At 42.8% G+C, this 23,749-nt stretch overlaps 1 protein-coding gene across 3 annotated transcripts in view; it reads left to right on the plus strand.

The window, feature by feature from the left end:
- The window catches only part of ipo11 (importin 11), a 116,905-nt gene that overhangs the window by 51,261 nt on the left and 41,895 nt on the right, over positions 1-23,749 (plus strand). For 2 of the 3 annotated variants that reach the window (XM_051421991.1, XM_051421992.1), the window contains exons 17-22: positions 3,827-3,860; positions 4,058-4,098; positions 4,250-4,366; positions 6,328-6,441; positions 8,376-8,491; positions 9,884-9,960. In XM_051421991.1, the coding sequence (XP_051277951.1) occupies positions 3,827-3,860; positions 4,058-4,098; positions 4,250-4,366; positions 6,328-6,441; positions 8,376-8,491; positions 9,884-9,960 (499 nt within the window). The remainder of the gene's footprint in view (positions 1-3,826; positions 3,861-4,057; positions 4,099-4,249; positions 4,367-6,327; positions 6,442-8,375; positions 8,492-9,883; positions 9,961-23,749) is intronic. The other variant, XM_051421993.1, reaches the window with a different exon arrangement.

The following is a 23,749-nucleotide window of genomic DNA, read 5'->3' on the forward strand; positions in this document are numbered from 1 at the left end:
CGACAAAGGAACACATTTTCGTTTTATACTAATAAATGGTTTCATTTTAGATCATTTTTTGATTAACAACTAACAACATGCTTACTTATTTTAGTTTGTTATCAGTGATGCTAATATATCTATATTTGTTATTCCTTTGAGAAATGCAGAAGTCTACAGTAAATACAGATGTTATTGGTAATTTTACACCCTGTGGGAGCTTTGTATGTTTTGTAATGTTAGACAAAGATGCACACATCAACAGTTCATTGGCATCGATCAATGACATTCATGAGCTGAATCCTCATTTCCTCCAATACATTCTCCTCTACAGCTGCATTCTTCTCTTATGTTTACTCATAGACGGCTAAAAATAATCTTGGTGGCAAGTTTAACTCCTTCTGTTTTCAGGCCATTTGCGTTCCCAGTGGGAGGTAATAATTTTTTCTAGAATTTGCTGTTAAGCCAGCTTTGACACCGTCAAGCTGTGATGTTTTAGTCCCATTTCTGTTCACTTTCCTCAAGTGCTGGAAGGCTTTGGAGCATTTAAAATATGGATTTTACATTCATCATAATAATCCCACTCAATCAAGGTTTTAGTTACTGTACGGTAGATACACTGTCATGACTGACGTCAGTTTTGAACCACAAGTTATTACTGGAATTGAAGATCACAACCTCACAGCAAGGAGAGGGTGTAGCAAACATGACATTGGAGTGAATTGTAAAAGGCCTTCCTTAAAATCAGAATTTTACCATACCCATATTACATCAGGGTTCCCAGCATGCCAAACATCAATATTTTTCATTAGTGTAATTCTTTCCAAATGATTAACTTTGTAGTTAAATTATCTGAGACACACAAGTAAATCCACAACACTAACTATTAATCATTTCTTTCTCGTCTAAAAAGCTTATTATAAGATAACTCTCTATTCTCTATTCTATTCTAGTGAATTTAGTGATAAGCCAGCTGTAGCTACAATTTGTGCAAATTATTGTTGTTTATCTACTCTAATTCTAATTTCCAGATAATACCTGTGTGTTGCCTTGTCATTTGCCTCTGTGTGTTGGTGTCTGTGAGGCCATAATGAAACGTTGACCAGCTCCTGGGCTTTTTTAATCGATGCCATCTGTATTTATCTATGGTCCAGGTAATAACTGCCATTTGTTTATACGAGTGAAGCACCCGTTGAATTATTTTCCTGATGGAAAAGTGTGTGTGTATTTATGTTGCATGCAGTTTGTCTGGACATAGCTGCGTACACCAGTTTTACTGTCCTATCAGTTTTTTTTGCTCTGGTGTTGCCTTTTACAGAACCCTAAGTAAAGTGAAGCTTTTCCTATGCTTGTTTTGATTCAGTGAGATGGTTCGATGTAATTTTCACTGATTAAACCTTCAATCACTTTTAAATTCATTTTGAACCTGCTGTTTTTTAGTATTCCTCAAAGACTGTTTGAGACTAAATAATGATTTGAAGCAAATGTTTTTACTCAGTCATTGTCAGGCATTGTGTGTGTCTATTTGTGTGTTTTATGAGACTCATCTGAGTATGTCATCAAGCAATCTATTATCTTCTACACTTTGTTGTGGAATTGTAATGCTGTTTCTCTCATTAGTGTGTGAATTGCCAACAAGGCCAGTGCTGATGGCAACTGATGGGTCTCGTTCATCAACATACTCCTTTTGTTGCTTGTTATGTATGCAGCATTACTAAAACATTATTCTGCATTTTATGATCTTGCAGACTCAAGGGGGAAATTTGTACATCTCTATATCCAACTATGTCTCAAATTCAACTTTATGCAATGTCACATCTTGAATGTACATTTTACAGTGGTCTCACTTATCTTCATGTTTGGATATAGGATGACAGTTAAGTCTGTTTGTCAGTTTAAATATATTTGATAGATTAATAATGACATGAAATAGTCTTTGTGTCTTTCTGAATAAATTGGCAGTTTTCTGCCATGCTGCTGTTCTTAGAGAGAAGATGAAACTTTGTGTCTTGTTGAGATGACATTACCAAACCCATAGCCTGTTAAATATACATATTAAAGAGTTACACAGATGTAAATATCATTCTGTGCAGATTATGCAAATAATTTAATCTATGTAAATGAGTCAAATGTGTTTTTAATGACTCAGTTTTATGCTGTATTCCATGCACTCCTTTGACAAAACCATGTTAAATCATACTTATTGTGGTATTGTTGCTTGTTTTAGACAGTATCATGACAGCCTTGGAGTCTGTTTGCTTTTCAGTTCTTCATAGATGCATACTGTTCATAATTAGTCATAAAAAGTAAGCAGTTTAAAGCCGAAATCAGAAACTTTGCTGTTATCATCCTTTGTAGTAGGGACAGGTCTGAACTAAAGATGTGGAAATTGTTCTTCTGGGAGGTTTTTTTTGAAAGTTTGCTGCATATTTAAATCACTTAATTTAAGTCACTTCAAATAATACTACTCAGCTTGTGCTGGTGCAAAATAAGTAAGTTCCAGAAAGCGGAGTTACTTTGAAGTGAATTGATTGTTATCAAAAGTAGGACAGTATAAAAAGTACAGTCTAAAAAGAGAAGCACTGTGTGTGTTTTAAGAGAATAAGCTACAAATATGGATATATTAATGCTTTATGAACTGAAAAATAAAATATTTAACAAACACATCTTCCAAAACAGCACAAATATAATCTAGGGGTTTATCATATTTAAAGATGTGAAAAAAATATGCACTTAGAGAAAACAAGGATTGATATGAATTATTTTTCTAGCCACTATTATTTACAGCATAATAGGTTGTGCTCTGCAGCTTACTAGTTCGGTTAAATAAATTTCAATAGTATAGCGCCAAATAATAACAGAAGTTATCTCAGGAAACTTTTTAAATAGAGCAGGTTTAGACCGTACTCCTTTTATAAAATCAAGTTGGTTAAGTAGTTGAGGATATCACATAAAGTTGTAACTGTTTATCTACAGGGAGTTATACATATTCAATAATAACTGAATATCTGTAACTCCCTAACTCTTTTCTTGAGCCTTGTGGCAAGTTAAAAAACAAACCTGTGTTAGGAAATAAAGAAACAGTCAAATACATCTGAAGCTATTTGGACTAAAATTGCATGACAAAGCTTGCAAAGACCTTTCATAAATTGGATAGCGTTGTGTTAGTAATGTTTGTCTGTAACACTGCTCACACAGACACAAACACACACTCACCTTCACTTATCCGCCCGTACAGACTCTTGCGCTGCGTCTTGTGCTTTACATGTGTTGTGAAATTGTTGAAAGCTAGGACCGGCTGTAATTGAGTTCTCAGTCCCTCACCTTTCTCTTCTTTCATTTACCTTCTTTAATCTCCTCCGTCTGATCACTTTGTCCCTTGTGGGCATTTCCACCTCCACCACTCTGACACTGCTAGAATATACTGCTGGAGTCTATAAGAGTGGAGGGCCACTTCCTTAGATAACAATAGACAGCCTGTATTTAGCTTAGTTGCTGCAGGTGCACACACATACAGAGTGTTCAGTTATAAAAAGCTTGTTGTGGTCTTTCTGAGACTGCCATTAGAGGGAAAGGTAATTGCAGTTTTTCGCGTTGGCTTATATTGCTGCATATTGCTGCATTGCAGCTGTGGCAATCTTCTGTTCCTATTCGTCTATTTCTACATTTCTTTTGCTCTTGCTCTCTTTCAATTTCAAGTTCACTGCAAACTCAATGTGTCTTCTCTCTCTACAACTTTGATTAGCTAGCAATCCAGATGCACTTTTAGAGTCGTAAATGAGGGATGCCTGATTTCTAAAATGATTAAAGTTTTTTTGTGTGTTTGTCTTCTTTTTTTCCCTTATAGGTACGGATTGAGACAGCTACAACCCTGAAACTAAATATCCTTCCTGTACTTATATTGTTTTTCAGATTGGGACTAACTTTTGCAATAAAATCAATCATGCTATTTATATTATGCTTGCTATTTAAGTCTAATGCAACGGCTTACAATATTTATCAGTCCTTAGTTTTGCCAGATCAATACATATGCATACCTGTCTTAAGCAGTTTGATTTCATCCTTAACTCACGACCACCTGTTGATGACTTTGAGTTCCGGACAGAGCAATTCCTCCCAGTGAGTACTTGTACCACTAATGTGGTAATTACTGCATTTGCTTTTGATTTAGTTGTGAGCAGAATCAAAATGTCACCATAATCAATGAATAAATTAATGTTTTCACCTCTTCATTTCCCCTTTTTCTAACTCTTAAATTTTCTTTGTTTAGTACCTCGAGTCTATATTTGGGCTGCTTTTCCAGTTGTTGCAGCAGGTGACAGAGTGCGACACGAAAATGCAGGTGCTCCATGTCATCTCCTGTGTCATTGAGAGAGTAAACATCCAGGTGAGATTTGAGATATAAAATAAATAATTATCTTTGGAAGTGTAGGTCACATTGTTTTTCCTTCCATTTCTTTACCATCATCAGTTACAGTATGTGAAGTTGAGTCAAACGCTACGTACTTCATATACTGTCTATAGCACTGCTTACATTGTAGTCATTGATGTGGACTCTGCAGGGGACGTGTTAAAAAGCTGTTAAAAACATTATAACACATATACAAAACATCTGTCACCCTGTGCTAGCCCCAGACCCCCATGGTAAAACAACCATCTGTCCTCAAAGATAGCTAGACATTAATGATTTTTCACATCCTAGTAAAGCTACTGCAAGTCCAATTCTTGACTCTTTGTAAATCATAAGGCCTAAGGCAGCCCTTGTTCTGATGTCAGCTCTCATTTACCATGATGACACAGTCTCCCCTCTGCCACTGCAGTGCTTTTGTGGCCATATGGATTTTATTTTTTTCTGAGCATCCAGTAAGGCGTTCTAATCCACTTAACTGTCAACTCTTAAAAAAATTGACCTTCCTCTCGACCCCCCCAAGGCTCTTTTCAGATCTGTTTTTTAAGCACTTTCCCTTAAACGATCCCTTGACTTAAATCTGTCACAGAAATGACTTTCATCCTTGTGAACTGTCACTCTGGTTAAGTCTTCCCCAGTCACTGGCCCTGGCTAAACTTCTACAGTCAGTGGAAGTCCCATTAATATTCAAACCCTTCTCACAAAGGATTTCGAACCCACAAAGAGTGGCAGCAGCTGAGAAAACCAGTCAATGAAATCATGAGTGCAGCTTGAGTTGAAATGAACATGATGACAGATGTTATAAGATTTAGCTCCCTTTGCTGCTATCCGTCCCACAAATGTCATCCTAGGCTGGTTTGTGGGTCTGTTTTTCTCACTTTTTAATCTTTCTCTTCAAGGCTGTATGTCCTGTTTCTTTTTTACTGTTCCCTCCACTCTTACCCAGCCCCTTTTTAAAAAGGTGTAATCGAGCAAAAAAATCCCACCGTTGGGTCTGCAGCCCGACCTAAGAGCTGCTATAGGGAATCTGAAGGGTGAGCACAAGTCAGCACATGAAAATGGCAGGAACTTTTTGAGGTCTGTAATTCAGTGCCATACTCAGAAGTCTTAGAGTTGCCTGGCCGCACAGTAACTGCACCTAAATTATAGTGTGCCATCACATTTTCCAATTTCACACAGGAATGAGAGTGATTGCATCCATTTGGTGTCTGACCATTCTGATTTTACTAGTGTTTTCAACAAAATAACTTGATTTAAAAGAAAAATATAGACATTTAAATAATAATAATAAATACAGACACATTTTGTTATAATAAAGATTGTTGTAGAAGTTGCTGTCGCATTGAGCATGAGTTCAGATAAATCAATTTGGGGTACTGTTAGCTGTGAACATTGGTCCATGGGTCATTCTTTTCTATGCACAGTGTCATATTATCTCTGGTTTGGTCAACCAGCTCCTCAGAAGTGTCTTGATCTGAACATAATCTGAACATTGTTGCGCTACTTTTCACATGAGTTCAACTCATGCTACATGTCCAGTATTTTCCTTCCACGGCTATTCCACTGAGGCATGCTTTGATAGAGCTGATTCGGGATGATAGAGACCAAGAGGGATATGGGAAATGGCTCTGAATTCACTGCTTGAAGAGCCAAACGTACAAACATTTGAGGGGAAGCATTACACTAAGTGCATACAGTAGATGCTCACTTTTCTTTTATCCTGTGTATGTAATGTTAACACACTTTAGAGGCCAAATAAGCAGTTGCTTGAGTTGTCTTCACTGTTCCCAAAAATACTATATTCTGCATCATCCTTAGTAGACTCTTAACATGGGTTTGATAGTAGTTAAACTGTTAAGCTGTCGTGGAATATGCAGGTACAATTTTACAGTATTATATGCTTTGCTTCATATTTGTCATTTACTTTTCTTCTGCTTCAGATCCGACCATACGTAGGCTGTCTGGTTCAGTACCTGCCCCTGCTCTGGAAGCAATCTGAAGAGCACAACATGCTTCGATGTGCCATACTCACTACACTCATCCACCTGGTACAGGTATAGTATTTGTGCATCGAGTTACAGAAGATGCATACAGTATGTACAGTGTTAATGCACAGAAATGTTCTTGTCAGCCAAGCAGAATTAGGCATTTGTGTACAAAATTAAACATCACAAAAGTGTTTTTGCTCATCTGGCCACATGTTACTGAGTTCCAAAAGAGACCTGGGCCAAACCTTGGTTTTATTTCTACCTTGCCCTCACCTGCCAGATATTGTGATCATCCTGGATAAGGCAACTTGGAGAGAGGCTCGGTCTTGTCTTTCCAGGTGCTGGTGTGTTTGTGGGGCAACTCACTCATTTGCCTCAATATCAATCAGGTTTATCACTGACTAACTCAAGTTAAGAAGAAAATAGTCTGAGACAGAAGCTCCATTCCATCACAGCATTGAAGCAGATTGTCTCAGCCTGCAGAAAGATTAGGACCCCCATGTGTCTGCTGCTGCATTATTTCACAGTGTGAGATGAAACGTTCAGTGATAGAGACACACTCCCTTTGAGAGAGTGACACAAGTACACATCTGGAAGAACTGTGGGAGGCACTGAAGGTCTACAGCTGAAGGGGCTTGGATTAGCAAATTGTGTAACCACATACTAATTTATATTTTAATATATACAGTATAATGTAATATAATGCATATAATATAAAGTATGGTTGGATTTATAGACTTCTAAAGTTATTATAAATTTAAATATTTCAAAGGAATTACAAAACAACAATAGAATATACTGTATGTAGCCAAAATGGATATAGTCTTTGTGCTTGCAATAATACAGATATTACAGATACAAATCATGAAGAATGATAAATGTAATAGAACATCCTTGCTAAATTATCCAGTGCGGCTGGAGTTCACTGACACACATCAGAGATGGAGCAGCAATATGGGGAAAGTAGAGAGATGTGAACTGTTTTATACTTTTGTCACAGATAAATATGAGCTGGGAAGCTAAATCCAAATTGCAAATGCATCTGGAAGAATTCTCATAGTAGGTGTGAACTCCATTCTGTTACGAAGGGATGTAAAATATATACTCTACGTACAGCACACAAATAAAATGCAAAATGACCAGAGAGTATTCAAAAGAGAGATACAGTTCTTTTCTGGCTTTCAGCCTCTATGAAAGAGACCGATGTGGTAAAATCTACCACCGTGCGATGTAGTGCCTTTCAGAAATGTTTCTTCAACTGTGTTCCCAGTAGACCTATCTTCCTTTCATAAGTTAAAAGCCATGTGATACTGTAGAGCTCATTGCCCTTGCTTATGTCCAGTGCATGTTCATGTGTAACAAATGGGTTTGTGCATTACCCTTTTAAAGAGCAGTTCTTCCCAAGTGAAATTCCCGTCCATTTCCTACTCACTCTCATGTCACCTGATTTGATATGTATATGACCACTACATGGACATTGAGTTAGATCCTTCAGTTGTACTTGAGCCTTTTTCCTCAACCAATTGAAGTATATGGTCCCACACGGTTTTAAAAGAGCCATAAAATGAATATAGAAATCCCTACAAAACTCTTGCACCTTAGGGCATGTATTTTGCAGCCAAACATAAGTCCTTTGAGTACCAAAAGCCACAATTTATGATACCTCCTTGTTATTGAAAGGGGGAACAGTTGCCCTACAGCGCGCTGGCTCTGCACATGCATCTTATCTGTTGTAAGAACAAGGTAAGCTCTCGCACTAGTATTGGAGCATGGGGACAACATGCTCTGACAAGATGTGTGTTGCTGGGAAGGTGTGAGTAAGTATGGTATATTGAATATTTTCTTTAAGTTTGTGGTACCCCACTTTGCGTAGATGGTCTGCAAAGAACACCCATTAAGTAAAAGCACATAAAGTACGGCCCTCTTAAAGCTCCCCGTCTGCATTCTTTGTCAGGTTTTCCTACTTGTCACTGACTTTTTGTATCTGTGTGTTCTAACAGGGCCTGGGGGCAGAGAGTAAGAATCTGTACCCTTTCCTTCTTCCTGTCATCCAGCTGAGCACCGATGTTTCCCAGCCGCCTCATGTGTATTTGCTGGAGGATGGACTGGAGCTTTGGTATGGACACACTCATAAACACTACATGTTTATAAGTTATAGAAAAAGCTCACTGAGGCAGATGTTTATGAAGCTCTTGGTGATCTCATTTCCTCCCCCACTGTTCAGATCACCCTCACATACACACACCTACACATCCATACTATAACTATAGCTGTCTTTATCTCTCTCTTTTACCCTTTTCTCTGCTGCTCAGTTCACTCATGAGTCCCATTTTTATTGGTCATATTAGTCATCAGCCTCATTTACTGACTCATGTCGAGTACATATATGTGAAGCAAATGGAAACACTTTGCAGATAAGTAGCAGTTAATGGGCTTACCGTGACATCTTATTTGAATTTGCTTTTTCAAAGACTACCACTAGGTGGGTGATTATGTGGCTCGCAATCTTTCCTGTATGTTTTTGGGCACGTACCACTTTAAAGCTAACTCAAGCATCTGCAGCAAAACAGTACGCTCACTTTTGCAAATGCATTCCATTACCTTTTGTTACTCTCCCATCATCTCTTTGCTTTTTAACTCCCTCTTTAATCTCTTTTTTTCTGCCTGTGGAGACCTGCAGTGTTCAGGATGCTGTGTATGCTTATAGCGCAAAGCCACAGTCCTATGTCTCTGTCCTGTCTTTTATCCTTCCTGATAAACAACCGTGCCCTAAATATTTGTCTGCTTTGTTTACAAAGTCAATGTCATTTTCTTTTGCTTTTATCTTTTATCAGCTGGTTTTCTCTCTGTGTCCCTCTCAGTATCTGTCTATCTTGTTTTTTTTTTCTTAGTTTGTGGAGGATGCATCCAATCAGTCATTCATGTCTCATCTTCTTGGGTACTTCTAGGTGAAATCCACCAACCTTTGTCTGGGGTTTTCGATAACTGTGTTTCCTCTGCGCAATTCACCTCAAAGCTGTTCCAGTTTACATACATGCACTTGAAGCAGCTTAGACCTTAGAGCATGTCAGATCTTTTTGAATAAATTACTTTAACAATCAGTTGCCATATGAGCAGAGATGAAGAGAGAGGCCTGGTGAAATTATGTTATCATCATATTGTTATGTTCAGTAGATGCAAAGATTTATGCACCTGTGTCTTTCTTACACTGAGCAAACCCCTAACATTGCTTTCCCCTGCCTCTGTCTTTTCCTTTTTTTTTTATTTGACACCCACATCACCATGTATTTTTTCTTTCCACCTTTGTGATGCCCATGTTCTTTTCTGCTTTCTGTCTCTGTAATTTGTCCTGCTGTACTTCTCCTCCCATTTCCTTTTGCCACCTCTAATCTATATCTTATGTACTCTTTTGTCACATCTTCTCCCCATTTTCTGTTTTATTTTCTCTTCTCCTTGCTTTTTGACTAAACCTTCTTCCTGCTCTCCTTCTTCCCTCCCTATCGTGCAGGTTGGTGACTTTGGAGAACAGTCCAGCCATCACCCCAGAGCTGCTCAGAATTTTCCAGAACATGTCAGCTTTGATGGGTGAGCTCACATGATATTTCGTTGTCTGTTTGCCTATCTGGCCAGTGTTTTTTTTTTTTTGCACTTGTGTGTGCAAATGAGTTGGGTTTTTTTCCACTCTCGAGTAACTTCATGGTGTTTTGCATTACCATAGAAATTGAATTAGTGGTAGGAAAGAATGGTATCACAATAACCTCAAGAATGTGATTCATTTTGGATAGCACTATATTATCAAATACTTTTTAAAGAGAGAAACTGAGAGAACGAGGAAAGAAAGTTAATGCAATGGACATGGACTTAAATTTTCATAGTGTATCACTCCAGGCTCTTGTAGCTTGTAAAGATTACAGTTGTGGCTTTGCAGTAGCCTCAAGGCATCAGGGCCACTACTTTTTATCTATAGGCAGCTGTGAGCAGTGGCAGATTGAATAGAACTGGCTGGATGATTTATCACAGGCCTGGAGCATTGGGACACCTCACTCGCTGGTGTGTGTGTGTGTGTGTGTGTGTGTCTGTGTCTGTGTCTGTGTGATGAGGAACTGTATTTATTTGGTGCTTCTGCACATAATGAGTGAGTCAGACTAATATGAACACTAGTGTAGCCTTATTGGCTTACTGGAGCATTTGATCACTTATAGTGCGGATATTGAATCCATGAGATACAGAAGAGCAAAGGACTCAGAAAGATGGTCACGGATGGATGAAACGGAGGAGGAAGGATTTAAAGAAGATCAAGACAAGGGGGGAGATTTTTGAAACATAACAGGATGTTCCAAGTGATTTAAGAAGTGATGGCACTCAATAAGTGTAGCACTTAAAAATACTTTTTATTGAATTCAATTAATTTAATTTAATGTGAGTATTCATGTGTTTCTGCAAGTGAGGAAGATGAGCTGAGTAAGAATTAAAATAAAAGATTAATGAAGGATCTGGCAAGTAATAAGTTTACCATTCAGCTGTCATATTATTGGTGTAAGTGGCTGGTTTAATGATAGAATAAAGGAGGGGAAAGGGAATGTAAAATTGGAAAGAGTGCTTGAAGATTGAAGATTGAAAAAAGATTTCATCACATGGACAGATAAGATGATGTGGGGTAAGAGGTTGACAGATGGAAGGTGTAATGAAAGAAATTAGTTCAGCTAAAGTTTTATCTTCAACATTTATCTCAGATCTCCCTGATATACAGGTAAAGGCTCAAATTAGAGCTGCTGCAATTAGTCACAAATTAATTGGAAACTTTGGGTTTCTGACCAAAGGTATCAAAACAAAACAATGACATGTCATTTTTCGCAATAATTTGTACAGTATGATGTTTTACACACTAAACAATTAATTTCTGATATAACCAGTACTTTAATTGTTAATGAAATGAATGAAAACGTTACTTTCAGCCCTAACTCAGATACAAAATACTTCTTCTGTTATTTTGTATTTATAATTTGTCTAAATATGTAGGACCTCATAATCGCTGTTCTCTGTGGTTCAACAACAGCCCGATGTGGTACGACTATCAGACAATGCTCTCTCAATAGACCTGGCAAAAGAAACAAAATATCGCTCTCCCTGTAGATGATATCCATCTTTGCCTACATGACATCACGGTAATAGGCTCATTTTGTGACCTAATTTTGCTTACTATTATTCTAATTGTCTGTTTACTGTAGAGACTTGTCACATTTCTCTCCTTTTTCAATGTTTCGTTCAATGGAGATGGGTGCTGCTTTTCTTTTGCTGCAACGGACACATTAAAGCAAAGAAAAGGAAAAAGCTTTCACACCTCTCCGGGTCAAGCTAACAGCATTCCATTAGTAAAGTGAGAACCACAAAATAAAAGGCAAATGCATTGTTGAGGTATTTTGTCCCTTTTCCACGCATTTTGCTATTTTGTACATTTGTACATTCGTGAGAAAAATAGGAACTCGGTTTTAGCAATTTTCACTGCTGTATCTTGCAATGCTTGAACATCTTGTTCATGCGCTGATGCTGCACTTACATCGTGCTTCCTTACTGTAATCCTTTTTGCGATGTCATGTCAACCTTACAAACTTCTCATCTTCAAGTTCTATTTTAACTATTCTTTTTTACTTTCTACTAATATGACTTGCATCCGAATCCACTTAAAAGTTGCATTTCAAAGTTCATCCTTGGTCCTTCAAACAGCAGTTCCAACACCACATCCATATTGTTGCTGTTTTAGAGCTTTCAATCTATATCAAGAAAGCCATTTGAACTGATCTGAGATTCTCTTCTCAATTGCTGGTTCCAAGGTAAAGAATTATCTTTGGACCTCAGTGAATCAGAGTTCAGTAATCTCTGTCTCTTTGTCGCATCTCTGTTTTCCACATTTGAACTATCCCATCTTTAGTAAATCCTGTAACAAGTGGACTTGAATGAACCCAAACCCTTGTTCTCCTTTCCAGAGAAACTCTGTAGAACTGTGGTGTCATGCATTTGTTTTTCTCGTCAATAATGGCTCCTTTATCCTCCTCTTATTATCCCTTATTTTAAGAAAAGATTTGCCATCAATAGATGTTTTCACCTTTGTAGCATTACAGCTTCTTGTCAGTTCCTCATTCCCTCTCCCTGCGTTTCTGTCTCTGTTATTGTGAAAAACACTGCACTGCTGCTGCATTAGCACATGTAAAGCACATTAATCTCATTGAATGTAATTTTGTTGTCAATGCAAGTGTTAGAGGGAAAAACCAAAGCGGCTTTGATGAAAGATGATAGCTCAGAGTTATGGTCGCAGGTCGGAACAAATTGGCTCACAATTTTTAAAACATTTGTCCTTTTAGCACTAAACACACAGAAAAAGTGGAGGAACATTTTACATTCAACACTTTATTCACATCATTTGCTATATTGAAATTTCATAGAGTAAATTAACTTGACCTTTGCCTTTTTTGTCAAACTTTGGTCAGTCATCATCTTTGGCTGATTTTTACCAGAACATCCGGTGGTTCATTCCATGGAGAGCAGTAGAGGGACGTGGACCATTGAGAGAGCCTGGCTCAGTATGGTGTCGCAGCTTGCCAGGTGTGTGGCCTGGCCTGCCTGATAAAGAGCCCCGCTCCATCACTGCTAAACTGGAGCAGCAAATTCCCTTATTAGAATGTCAAGAGCCTTGCCTTGGCTAAATTGTTAGACTAGCACTACTCTCTGTATCACTGCCACCATGCTCTAAACTAGGACACATTTCAGGATAGTGTTGTGCACTGACTAGTGATGAAGTAAGCAGGGCAAGTTTTTCTCCTTTTTGGCATTACTCAGATTAGTTTGAGTACCTGATAGAGCATATGTATGAATAATTTCCATGGAAATTTGTGTTATTTTTTTGTTCTTGCTGTTTCTGCTAGTTTCAGACAGATGGAGGAAATGTATTGTTTTAAAAGTGGAAAAATCAGATATCAGAAAACATGTAATACATTTTGAAAAAGTATTCTTATAAAACACGGGAGAATGAAGGGCTGCCTCTATTTAACATCATTGTTAATTTATTTTATCAATAGATTAATGGTGTTGTTGAAAGGGTGAAAAATGCCCTTCACAATTTCCAGAGTTCCCCAATGATGCTTCCAAATGGCTTGTTTTGGCCAACAGTCCAAATTTAACAAGCTGGAACCAGTAAATGTTTGGAAATTTTGCTTGACCTAAACTAACTAATTGATTATCAAAACAGTTGGTGATTTGTTTTGGACTAATCTTTTCCGCTCTAATAGCCTGCCTCTCTACATGTTAAAGTAAATAAATGAGAATAGACCACTATAACGTGTCCTTGCCACACTGGCTTTAAAGGATCAACTGAACAAAATTGGACAGTCCGAAACATTGCTTGATGAACATATCATTAGTTAGCAATTACTGGTGCTGCCAAAGACATATCAGATCATCACCACAAAGATCAATGATACACTGTCCTTTGCCGGTGAGAGCTCTGTGAAGAAATCACTAACATTCCTCAGCCTGCGGTCTCACAGTGGACTGCCCGCTAATGTTCTTAATGGATCAATCTGGACATCACCATCGGAGGGACAACCTTTTTATTACAGGCTTCTCTGAAGAGTCTGATTACAGCTATCACAGATGTTGGACTTATTTGGCCATTTTTAATGCAGGGATGGACCATCTCCTGACATTATATATTTGTAGCAGTTTATATATTGTAATTATGTGCATTATCCTTTTTTCTTTGTAGTCTAAATCTCTTTAGTTTTATGTGCCCTGTGAGGTTTCAGCTTTCTAATCAGTGCCGTCATCTCGTTCAAGGGTTCTCTTTATAAAGTTGATTTTTGTCACCTCATTGAATCCCTTGCTGAACTTTTCTCGCCTCTCTCAAGCTTGATTAGTTGTCCATGACTTTTCAAAGGGAGTTAGCTTCTCATTATGCAGCTGTAGTCCAGGCCCCTGTTGGCCCTGTTGTTTTTAATATCTTTGCAGTGAGTCTCTTGTGTATAGTAAAACCTGGCAAAGTAAGTTGTCTCCATAAAGTGCAGGAGTACTTATTTATTCTTAATGTCTTTAAGGACTTTAGCTTCATGCAGGAATCATCAGCACTCTACAATAAAACGTTTGGTTATCTAACATAACCGCAGTTCTTAGAATAATATGAGCGAGGTGTCTCGCTATGGGATGCAGCCTCCTGCAGCCCTGATAGAAGCATTTATCTCAATCCGCCAATCTTGATTGGCCGTGAAGGTGTTCATCCGCGCCGCACCCAGTAGTCCCACCTACTATATATAGTGTGCGCAGATAACACTCGCGCAATTCAATAAGCAAACCTCTTCTCACCGCCTAGCAAGAAGGGTTGTCTGGCGAGACACCTCGCTCATATTATTCTAAGAACTGCGGTTATGTTAGATAACCAAACGTTCTTCTTCATAATATTCACTCGGTGTCTCGCTATGGGATATGGTAGCTCCCGTATTGCAAGACAGCTTATCGAACAAGTACCGGCCAGGGGGGAGGGTCCATGGGTTCCAGTTAAGACTCCAGGACCGCGCTAGCCACGCACGGCCCTGACACGTCAAGCATGTAGAACCGAACAAAAGTCAGAGGCGAGGACCAACTCGCTGCTGAACAAATGTCCTGAACAGACACTCCCCTAAATAAAGCCCAGGATGCGGCCATCCCGCGGGTAGAGTGTGCACGCAAACCCGCCGGTGGCTGCAGACCCCTGCTCGTATACGCCAAAGCTATAGCCTCCACCACCCAGTGGGCGAGGCGCTGCTTTGTCACCGGCTGTCCCTTTCGGGGTTCAGCCCAGGAGACGAAGAGTTGATCGCTCCTCCTGATGCTCTGTGTCCTGTCCATATAAGAGCGCACAGCTCGAACCGGACACAGCATGTGCGCTCGCTGCTCACCGGGAGAAGTGGTGAACGCTGCGAGCTCAATCGGGGAACATGACCCCACCACCTTAGGTACAAAGACCGGGTTGGGCCTCAGAACCATACGTGTATTCCCCGGGGCGAACTGAGCGCACGCAGGGCTCACAGAGAGCGCATGGATATCACTCACTCGCTTTGCGGAGGCGAGAGCCAGTAACAGCACTGTCTTAAGGGACAGGTGTTTGAGACTCGCTCCCAGCAATGGCTCAAATGGGGGGCCTTTAAGCCCCTCCAGAACCACCGTTAAATCCCACGGAGGCATCAGTGGTCTAGAGTGGTCTGGAACACCGTCCCCCCCCCCTGCGAGAGCAAATCCCTGCGCACCGGCAGTTGCCAAGGCTGGGCGCACAGCATCTGATATATCTCCGCCAGCCAGTGCAGCGCTGGCCAGTGTGGAGCTATCAGGATCAGCCTGTGATTGTGCCCCCTCACTCTGGCGAGAGTGGGGGGTATCAGGGCCAGTGGGGGAAACACGTAGAGCAGCTCGTGCGGCCAAGCGTGCGCTAGTGCGTCTACGCCAAGGGGAGCGTCCAGAGTGCGCAGAGAGAAGAACAGCTCGCACTGAGCGTTTTCTCTGGACGCGAACAGATCTATCCGGGCGCGGCTGAAGCGCGCCCATATCTGCTCCATGACCTGCGGGTGCAGCATCCATTCCCCGTACATCGGCGCGCCCCTGGACAGCAGGTCGGCACCTATGTTCAGGGTCCCCGGTACGTGAGTCGCTCTCAGGGAGAGAAAGTGTACACTGCTCCAGAGGATCAGTTTGCGTGCCAGAGTGTGCAACACACGAGAGCGCAAACCCCCTTGACGGTTTATATACGCTACTGTCGTTGTGTTGTCCGTCCTCACCAGGACGTGGCAGCCCGAGAGGAACGGGAGGAAGTGTTTCAGGGACAGAAACACAGCCGAGAGCTCGAGAAAGTTTATGTGAAGACGTTGAAGAGCCTGGCTCCAGCGTCCCCTCACAGACCTGCCCTCGTAAATGCCACCCCAGCCGGATAGGCTGGCGTCTGTGGTGACCACTTTTCTGGACGAGACAGTGCCCATGGACACCCCCTGAGTCAGGAAAGACGGGGCCCGCCAGTGGCGCAGGGCCGCCATGCAATCCGCCGTGACCGTTATCCACCGTGCGCCATGACGCACGGGATCCAGCCTGAGTGAAGCGACCCAGCGCTGAAATTCCCGCATGTGAAGGCGGCCGAGGCGGGTCACGAGGATGGCTGAAGCCATCAGACCCAGCAGCCGAAGACACAGTCTGAACTGGACGGACCTGTGTCGCCGGAAAAGAGCGAGGCAAGCCCTGAAAGTTTTCACTCTCTCCTCCGAGAGGCGAGCTGTGAATGGCACGGAGCGCAGGGATAACCCCAGAAAGGATATCTCCTGCGTCGGAGAGAGTTGGCTCTTCTCCGTATTTATCACGAAACCCAGATCTATTAGGTGTCTCGTGACAATGTGCGTGTGAACCCTGGCCTCCTGTTCTGACTGCGCCAACAGGAGCCAGTCGTCCAAATACGTGGCCAGCCGTATGCCCCGGCGTCTGAGCGGGGCGACAGCGGCCTCTGTACACCGTATGAAAACCCTCGGGCTGAGAGACAGGCCGAATGGGAGAACACGGTATTCGTAGCACACCCCCAGAAAGGCGAATCGGAGATATTGCCTGTGAGGGGGGTAAATGGGAATGTGGAAATACGCGTCTTTCAGATCCACGGACGAAAACCAATCGTTCGGTCTTACTAGACGCAGCAGTGCCGCATGTGTCAGCATCCTGAACTTGTATTTCCGCAGAAATTTGTTCAGAGCCCGCAGGTCCAGAATAGGGCGGATTCCTCTTCCCCCCCGTTTGGGAACGAGAAAATACCTGGAGTAAAAACCTGACAGACTCTGTTCGGGAGATACGACAGAGATTGCTCCTTTTTCTAACAGAGAGAGGATTTCTTCCTGTAAGACTCGAGCTGATTCTCCCTGTGCTTGTGACTGTATCACGCCGGAGAAACGGGGAGGTACAGCGGCGAATTGGAGCCTGTATCCCCGAGAAACCGTGCGTAACACCCACGGAGAAGCTGCGGTTGCTTTCCAGCTTTCCCACTTGAGAGAGAGCGGAGACGCATATTGCAGCCTCTGCTCTACCACAGGAGGTCCCGACAGCGGTGCTGTGGCGCCCTCCTGCGGTAGAGCGGGAAAACCACCCCCTGCGGTGCCCGTCGCTCTGCTCCCCGGGAATGGTGATGCCCATCCCGGGGGGCGAGCTGCAGAGGGCTCGGTGGCCACACTGCTTATAGACGGGGTATTTTTGTTCATTTTGGCTTTTTTTGCTATCTGCACCCTCGGCTCGTGGCCTGGCTGTGACAGATTTATTTTTATTTTCACATGTTTGGGGACACGTGTGTATGTGTGTGCTTGTTGACATTTTGCTCAGGGCGCAACAGCGCAAACCTCCGAGGCGATGTCTCTCCTCTCGCGGACCGGCTCTGGAGTGGGCAGCGGCGGCGTGGGACGCACACGAACAAGCCAAAACGGTGGGCCTGCGTAACGGGGAACGGCAGGATGCTCCACCCGGGGAGAGGAAGGCTGTCAGGCCGCTCTCTTTTTCTTCCTCGCCTGGGGGACCGAGGCCGCGGCGGTCTGGGGCGGCGGCGGGACTGCGGTCGGGGCGGGAGATTTTCTGTGCCAGCCGGCTCCGGGCTCCTTCCTCGGCGGGAGGGGCGGGCCGGGCTGTTGCGGCCGCTTCGGGATCTTGAAATGCGGCGGCTGGGAAGCAGCTTGAGCGAACGATTTGCGCTGCACTGGAGGTGAAGGCGTGGGTGCTTTTCGGGGGAGACAAAGTTTCAGGGCTTCGTTGTCCTTCTTCTTGGCCTCACACCTCTGCTGCATCGTGGCCAATGCAGAGCCGAAAATACCCTCCGGGACGATTGGCATATCCAGTATGTCATCTCGCTCCCTGTCAGTCAAGTTGGCGAGGCTGAGCCATCTAGCCCGTTCCTGAATGACAAGGGTCGCCATCACCTTGCCTGTGGCCTGGACTGAGACGCGCTGGATGCGGAGGGACAAATCAGCGATGACCGCCATTTCCTCCCACGCGTCGGGGTCCTGCTCCTCAGCGGACGCCCCAAACAGCTCTGCCTGGTAGGCAGTGAGGATGGAGAGAGCGCTGAGAGCCCTGGCTGAGAGGGCGGCTGCCTTGTATGCCCTCTCGGTCAGTGAAGACTGGAACCGCTCGGGCTTGGTTGGCAGCGTTGGACGCCTGGAGGAGGCCGCAGATAGCTGGCTCGTGCTGCCCGGGCAGAGATGCGCAGCTACGGGGGCTTCCACCGGAGGCATCGAGAGGAGACCCTGGGCTTCCATCGCCTCGCAGTCGAGGGAAGCTGCGCCCGGGATGGGACTCCTGTTGCTGTACGGGCAGTTACTCCAAGTTTTGGACAGCTCGGCCAGCAACTCGGGGAAGACAGGAAGAAGCTGTTTCACCGCACTACGGGCCAGGGGGAGCCGCTTGCCTTCGTAGCGGGACCGGGTGGGCTCCGCTACTGCAACCGGCCAGGGGACCTCCAGCTTCTCTGCCGCACGTTTACACGTGTGGAGCAGGTCCACATGGAGGGAGGGAGCTGGAGAGCTCACCCCACTTTCCTCCCTGTTGGTAGGCTTCGACAGCTTCGGCTTTTCAGCCGGGGCTGGGGCCACGAAGGTGTCGTCTTCCTCCTCGTCCTCTGATATGAGGAACGAGGTGTCATCGTCATCCTCTGCGAGGCCGATTTCCAGCACGTCTTCCTCGGGAAACGGGGGAGCTCGGAACTGCTCGCACTGGGCGTCCCAGTCGTAGCCAGTCTCCGGAACTTCCCCGGCCATGTCCTCGTCTTCCTCCGCGGCTGCGCCTTGGTCAGCGGTGGGGAGAAACGGGTCACGGTCAGCGAGGCTAACTTGGCGGGCTAGCCTGCGTCTGAGGCTCTTGACCGTGAACATTTTGCAGTGTCCACAGGACCCGGGAATTTCGAGGGCTAACCTGGCGTGGTCAACCCCCAGGCAGGTACTGCACACCGGGTGGGTGTCCTTCCCCGAGATTTTATTCCCGCAGCGACAGAGCCGACAGTCTCCTCTGGTGTGAGGATCTTTAGCGGTCGCCATCTCGCCGACAAGCTGGAGTGCTAGCGGAGAAAAGGGCCGTGGCTAGCTGATGTGCTAGCGTGGGGTCGAGAGGAGTAGCTGGTGTGCTAGCTTAGCTCGACCGACTCGAGCGTCCGTGGTGGGGAGCCGAGAGAAATTCCGCCGTGGAGGGGCCGGAAAAGAATACTTACTGGTCCGGTCTGATGTGAACGGACAAGGCAGAAGCCAGAGCACAACACTAGCGTCAGGTGACGGAAGCTAGCAAGATCCGTCTGGTGAACAGTTAAGCTAGCGAAGCTCCGACGTGAGATAAGTTCTCAGGTGAGAAGAGGTTTTGAATTGCGCGAGTGTTATCTGCGCACACTATATATAGTAGGTGGGACTACTGGGTGCGGCGCGGATGAACACCTTCACGGCCAATCAAGATTGGCGGATTGAGATAAATGCTTCTATCAGGGCTGCAGGAGGCTGCATCCCATAGCGAGACACCGAGTGAATATTATGAAGAAGAACATGGTTTCACTTTTCTCCAGAGGTTGTCCTCTTTTCAGAGATTAAATTAAAAATATATAAACAATACAAATCGGAATAGTCAGTTTTCTGTTACGTTTTATGTATTTTATGGCTGTTAAACCTCCAACCCAGGGCTCTACTCTGCTCAAACCGTTTCTAGCTGGCTGACTTGATCATTCCCAACAAACACTATCTGTCTTTGTAGCAGATCAGAACTGATTTGGCACCACTTTTTTGGTATCTGTTAACTTCCCGCCCTTATCGAACATTGGCAACCCCATCACATACTGTAAAGCGAAAACTGGGTTGGAAGATGACCAACATTTTAGCAGTGTCCCCAACAACCATTAGAGGCACTTCAGAGGCCGTTACCACAGTCAGATGTGAGCCTCGTTTTGCTTTTAATGTTGATAACCAAAGCGGATTGTGCAGCATATGCCCCTGGCTATGAAGGATGTACTGACTAAAGCTTAATCAGTGCTTTACCAGCTGTTTTTGTGACTATTTGATTATAGCAAATGATGCTGTGTGAGTGTCTGGACGGGGGCGGTTATGTCCTCACTTGCTGTGTCTTTGAGAACATTTCTAATAATTTGTCCACGGCCATTTACATGGATGAGTGAACAAAATATTCAAATGCTTTTCAATATAATTCAAGCTTTGGGGGGGATGAAATACAGCAAAGGGCCACAGGACATACTGAAACCCATAGCTACTACAGCAAGGATCCAGTCCTGGCACACGGGACACCAGTTTCACCAGGTGAGCCATTGTGGTATTCCGGAAACGTGATGGTGTTTGGCTTCTGGTAAAAACCTCCCGAACAATGGACACTGAACGAATCCTAACTGGGAAAAGCTGACGGAAATGTTGGTGAAGACAAAGATGTCATCACACTTCGTCTTTTGTTTTTGTTTGATGTGAGAGAGACCCCCTGATGGTAGAAATTACATATTTCTTTGCAATAGTTTAAATGTGAAAATGGAAAGACCAGTTACAACACAGAGCCAAATAAAAACTCTGGAACAACAATGGTAAGACTAGCATTTATCAGGCTGTTGTGCTGCTGCAGAAAAGAAGCAGAAAGGCAGAAGTTGACTTGAGTCACAGTAAATCCACCTCCCTATTGTCCCTGTCGTATTAGTGTCACACTGAAAAAGCTTTGTGGAAATGGAAGTGAATTTACTTCCAATAACCAGATGCAGTGTTATTGTGTCACAGTGTTTGTATTCGTACATGGAAACTTGGGGAGCCTCGGGTTCATTTGCAATAGTGAGGGGAGGAGATGAAAGTCTTATCAAGTCCAGGCCTCAGTGCTCTGAGTTGCCTGACCTACCTCAAACCCAGAATGAGAATTCAATTCATTTTTTTCCTTCTTTGTATATGAGAACTTGTACTTCTCTCTCCTCTTGTATTGAAATTCATACAAAACTCTCCTTCAGAGGATATTGCTACAGTATGGGCACAGCTTATCAGAAAGGCAAGTAATAACAGTGGTTATGGTGGTAGTGTTATGGAGGGCCAGACATGGAAAAGTTGTCAAAAACATGTATTTGTCTCCCTTCTTGCTTTTGGAATAAAAGCAAATAGTGCATGTGTATCTTTACCTGCCGATAGAATATTAAGTAGTTCTGAATTTAATCTTATTGTCTCACTCAGATGTGATAAAAAGGGTAACAATATTTCTACAGGCACACATCGGAGAACAATAAGCTCCCAGATCCATGTTTGACTCACATTGAGTTTTTGGAGGTTATGTTTGCATAAACAGAAATCACATGATTCACTTCTGTGTTTTGAATTGTCTGCCTGGGGGTTGACCTATGAAATTTTGTCCAAAGGTTGAGGATGTCACTCACTATAGTTTTGTATTCCCCACTTGATTAACAATTGCTAAACAAAAGCTACTGGTCTATTATGTATGTACTTGTTGAGATGCCACTGAGAAAGAGCATCAGCTAGATGTCTATGGTCTGCAACTGGCCTGTCAGGTATAGCAAACCTTGACATCTTGACTTACTTAAATCTATACAGTTATTTATTTATTTATTTATTCTTGGCATTCTATAGACATTCTAAGGAAACTGCTGCTAACGTGTTGGTGCCAAATACCAAGGCACACCTTCAGAGGTCGAGTGAATTCCATGCCTCGACGGGTCAGGACTGTTTTGTTGGCAAAAGGGGTACCTACACAATATTAGGCAGGTGGTCATAATGTTATGGCTGATTGGTGTATGTTCCCTGTTTAAATTTCTATGAATTAGTGTTAAGATGTTTAAGATGAAAGATCTTAGCCAAATAAGTGGAATAATAAGTAGGCTGCCTCGAACCAATGAGTGCAATATCATTTGTAGAAGGAAAAATATAAAATAAAATAACCGAAAAAGTAAGAAAATAAGTAAAAAGCATGTATATCATGAAAAAAATACAAGTGAATAGTGAAATAATACACAAAAGACTAACTAAACTAAAAATAGGGCATCACTAGCCTGTAGCGCTCATGCAGGTGTAGCACAAGAAAAGGTTTTTGATTTCACTGATTCTTCCCACCCATCTCTATAATATTTGTTTCATCCTCTAGGGAAAGATCAGTGGTGGTGGAGCGCCGTTTTTATTCTCAAAGTTACTGTAGCCTGTGCAGTGTAGGATGCTTTTCTTCATGTAGCAGCACCAGTCTGAGGTTTTCTTCCGAGGCTGTTCTTCACACTTCATTCAAGATTGACCTTTTTGTCACATTTGCCAGTACAGGCACATATAGTTTTCCTGCTGCCTGAACTGCAGTATTCCATTATGTATGCTTGGGGTGTTGGCTTGTAGCTCACTTATAAACGTTCCCCTCCAGGTTAGTGTCATTCTGGGCTTGTGCAGTCCTACTGGTGGCATTTCGGCTCAAAGCAGTGATATGAGATGCTGATAAGCTGTCACCGGAGCATTGCTGTGAGAGCTGTTCAGGTATATACCACCAGCTGGGGCCACCAGTGGTTTGAAGCCTCCCCTTCATGTAGACTTTCGATTTGTTTCAGTTACACAGTCTGGATAAAGGCAGATTTTCATCACAATATAAATGAGCTTCTCAGATTACTCATATTGTAGCCAGCTTCTGCTTTTATCTCTCACTCTTTTGAGATATGAAGCTGTGAGACCTGCCTCAACACTTTTAAATCAATCACCTCAAAGCTTCATTTAAATCTGCACTAAACTTTTTGTTTGTATTTCCCTCTGCTTTGCTTCAACATGCACAAAATAGTAATTTTATTTCTGAAATCAGTCACAATAAGAATACATTATGAATAGTGGTGAGTGTAAGCATATGCCCACAATATATGTATTGTATGTAAATTATGCTAATCTGCTGGTCAATTAATAATAGAGAAGTGGTTGCTAAGGAATTCTTGTGTATTTAGTGTGTATTAAACTGCCATTTCATAAGCCTGTGTGTAGTATTTTTCTTGTTGCTGTAAATTGGCATTGTGAACAGGTATTGAAGCTAGTGGAAATTACTTCCACCTGAAATTGATTTAATATTTGTTGATGAAAGTGTCATTCTGCTGTCAATAGAATTGGAAATTCACCTTGCTTGTTTGCCTTGAGGTCCCCTGAAGGGAAACTATTAATACTGTAGGACTCAACAAAAGGATTTCAGTCCCGTTGAGTAAATTTGAATATATGGTCTAAATTTTCTTAAGCACAGGGTGGAAAAAATGCTTAATGAGCCTGTGATTACATGAGAGCCACTGTTAATTTGAGCTGCAGTATTCAGGTTGCACCCTTTTATTAAATGACAATTTCCCACCCAAAAGTTAAATTAAAAAAGTAAA

Source organism: Dicentrarchus labrax, unplaced genomic scaffold (assembly GCF_905237075.1).
Source record: "Dicentrarchus labrax unplaced genomic scaffold, dlabrax2021, whole genome shotgun sequence".
NCBI lineage: Eukaryota > Metazoa > Chordata > Actinopteri > Moronidae > Dicentrarchus > Dicentrarchus labrax.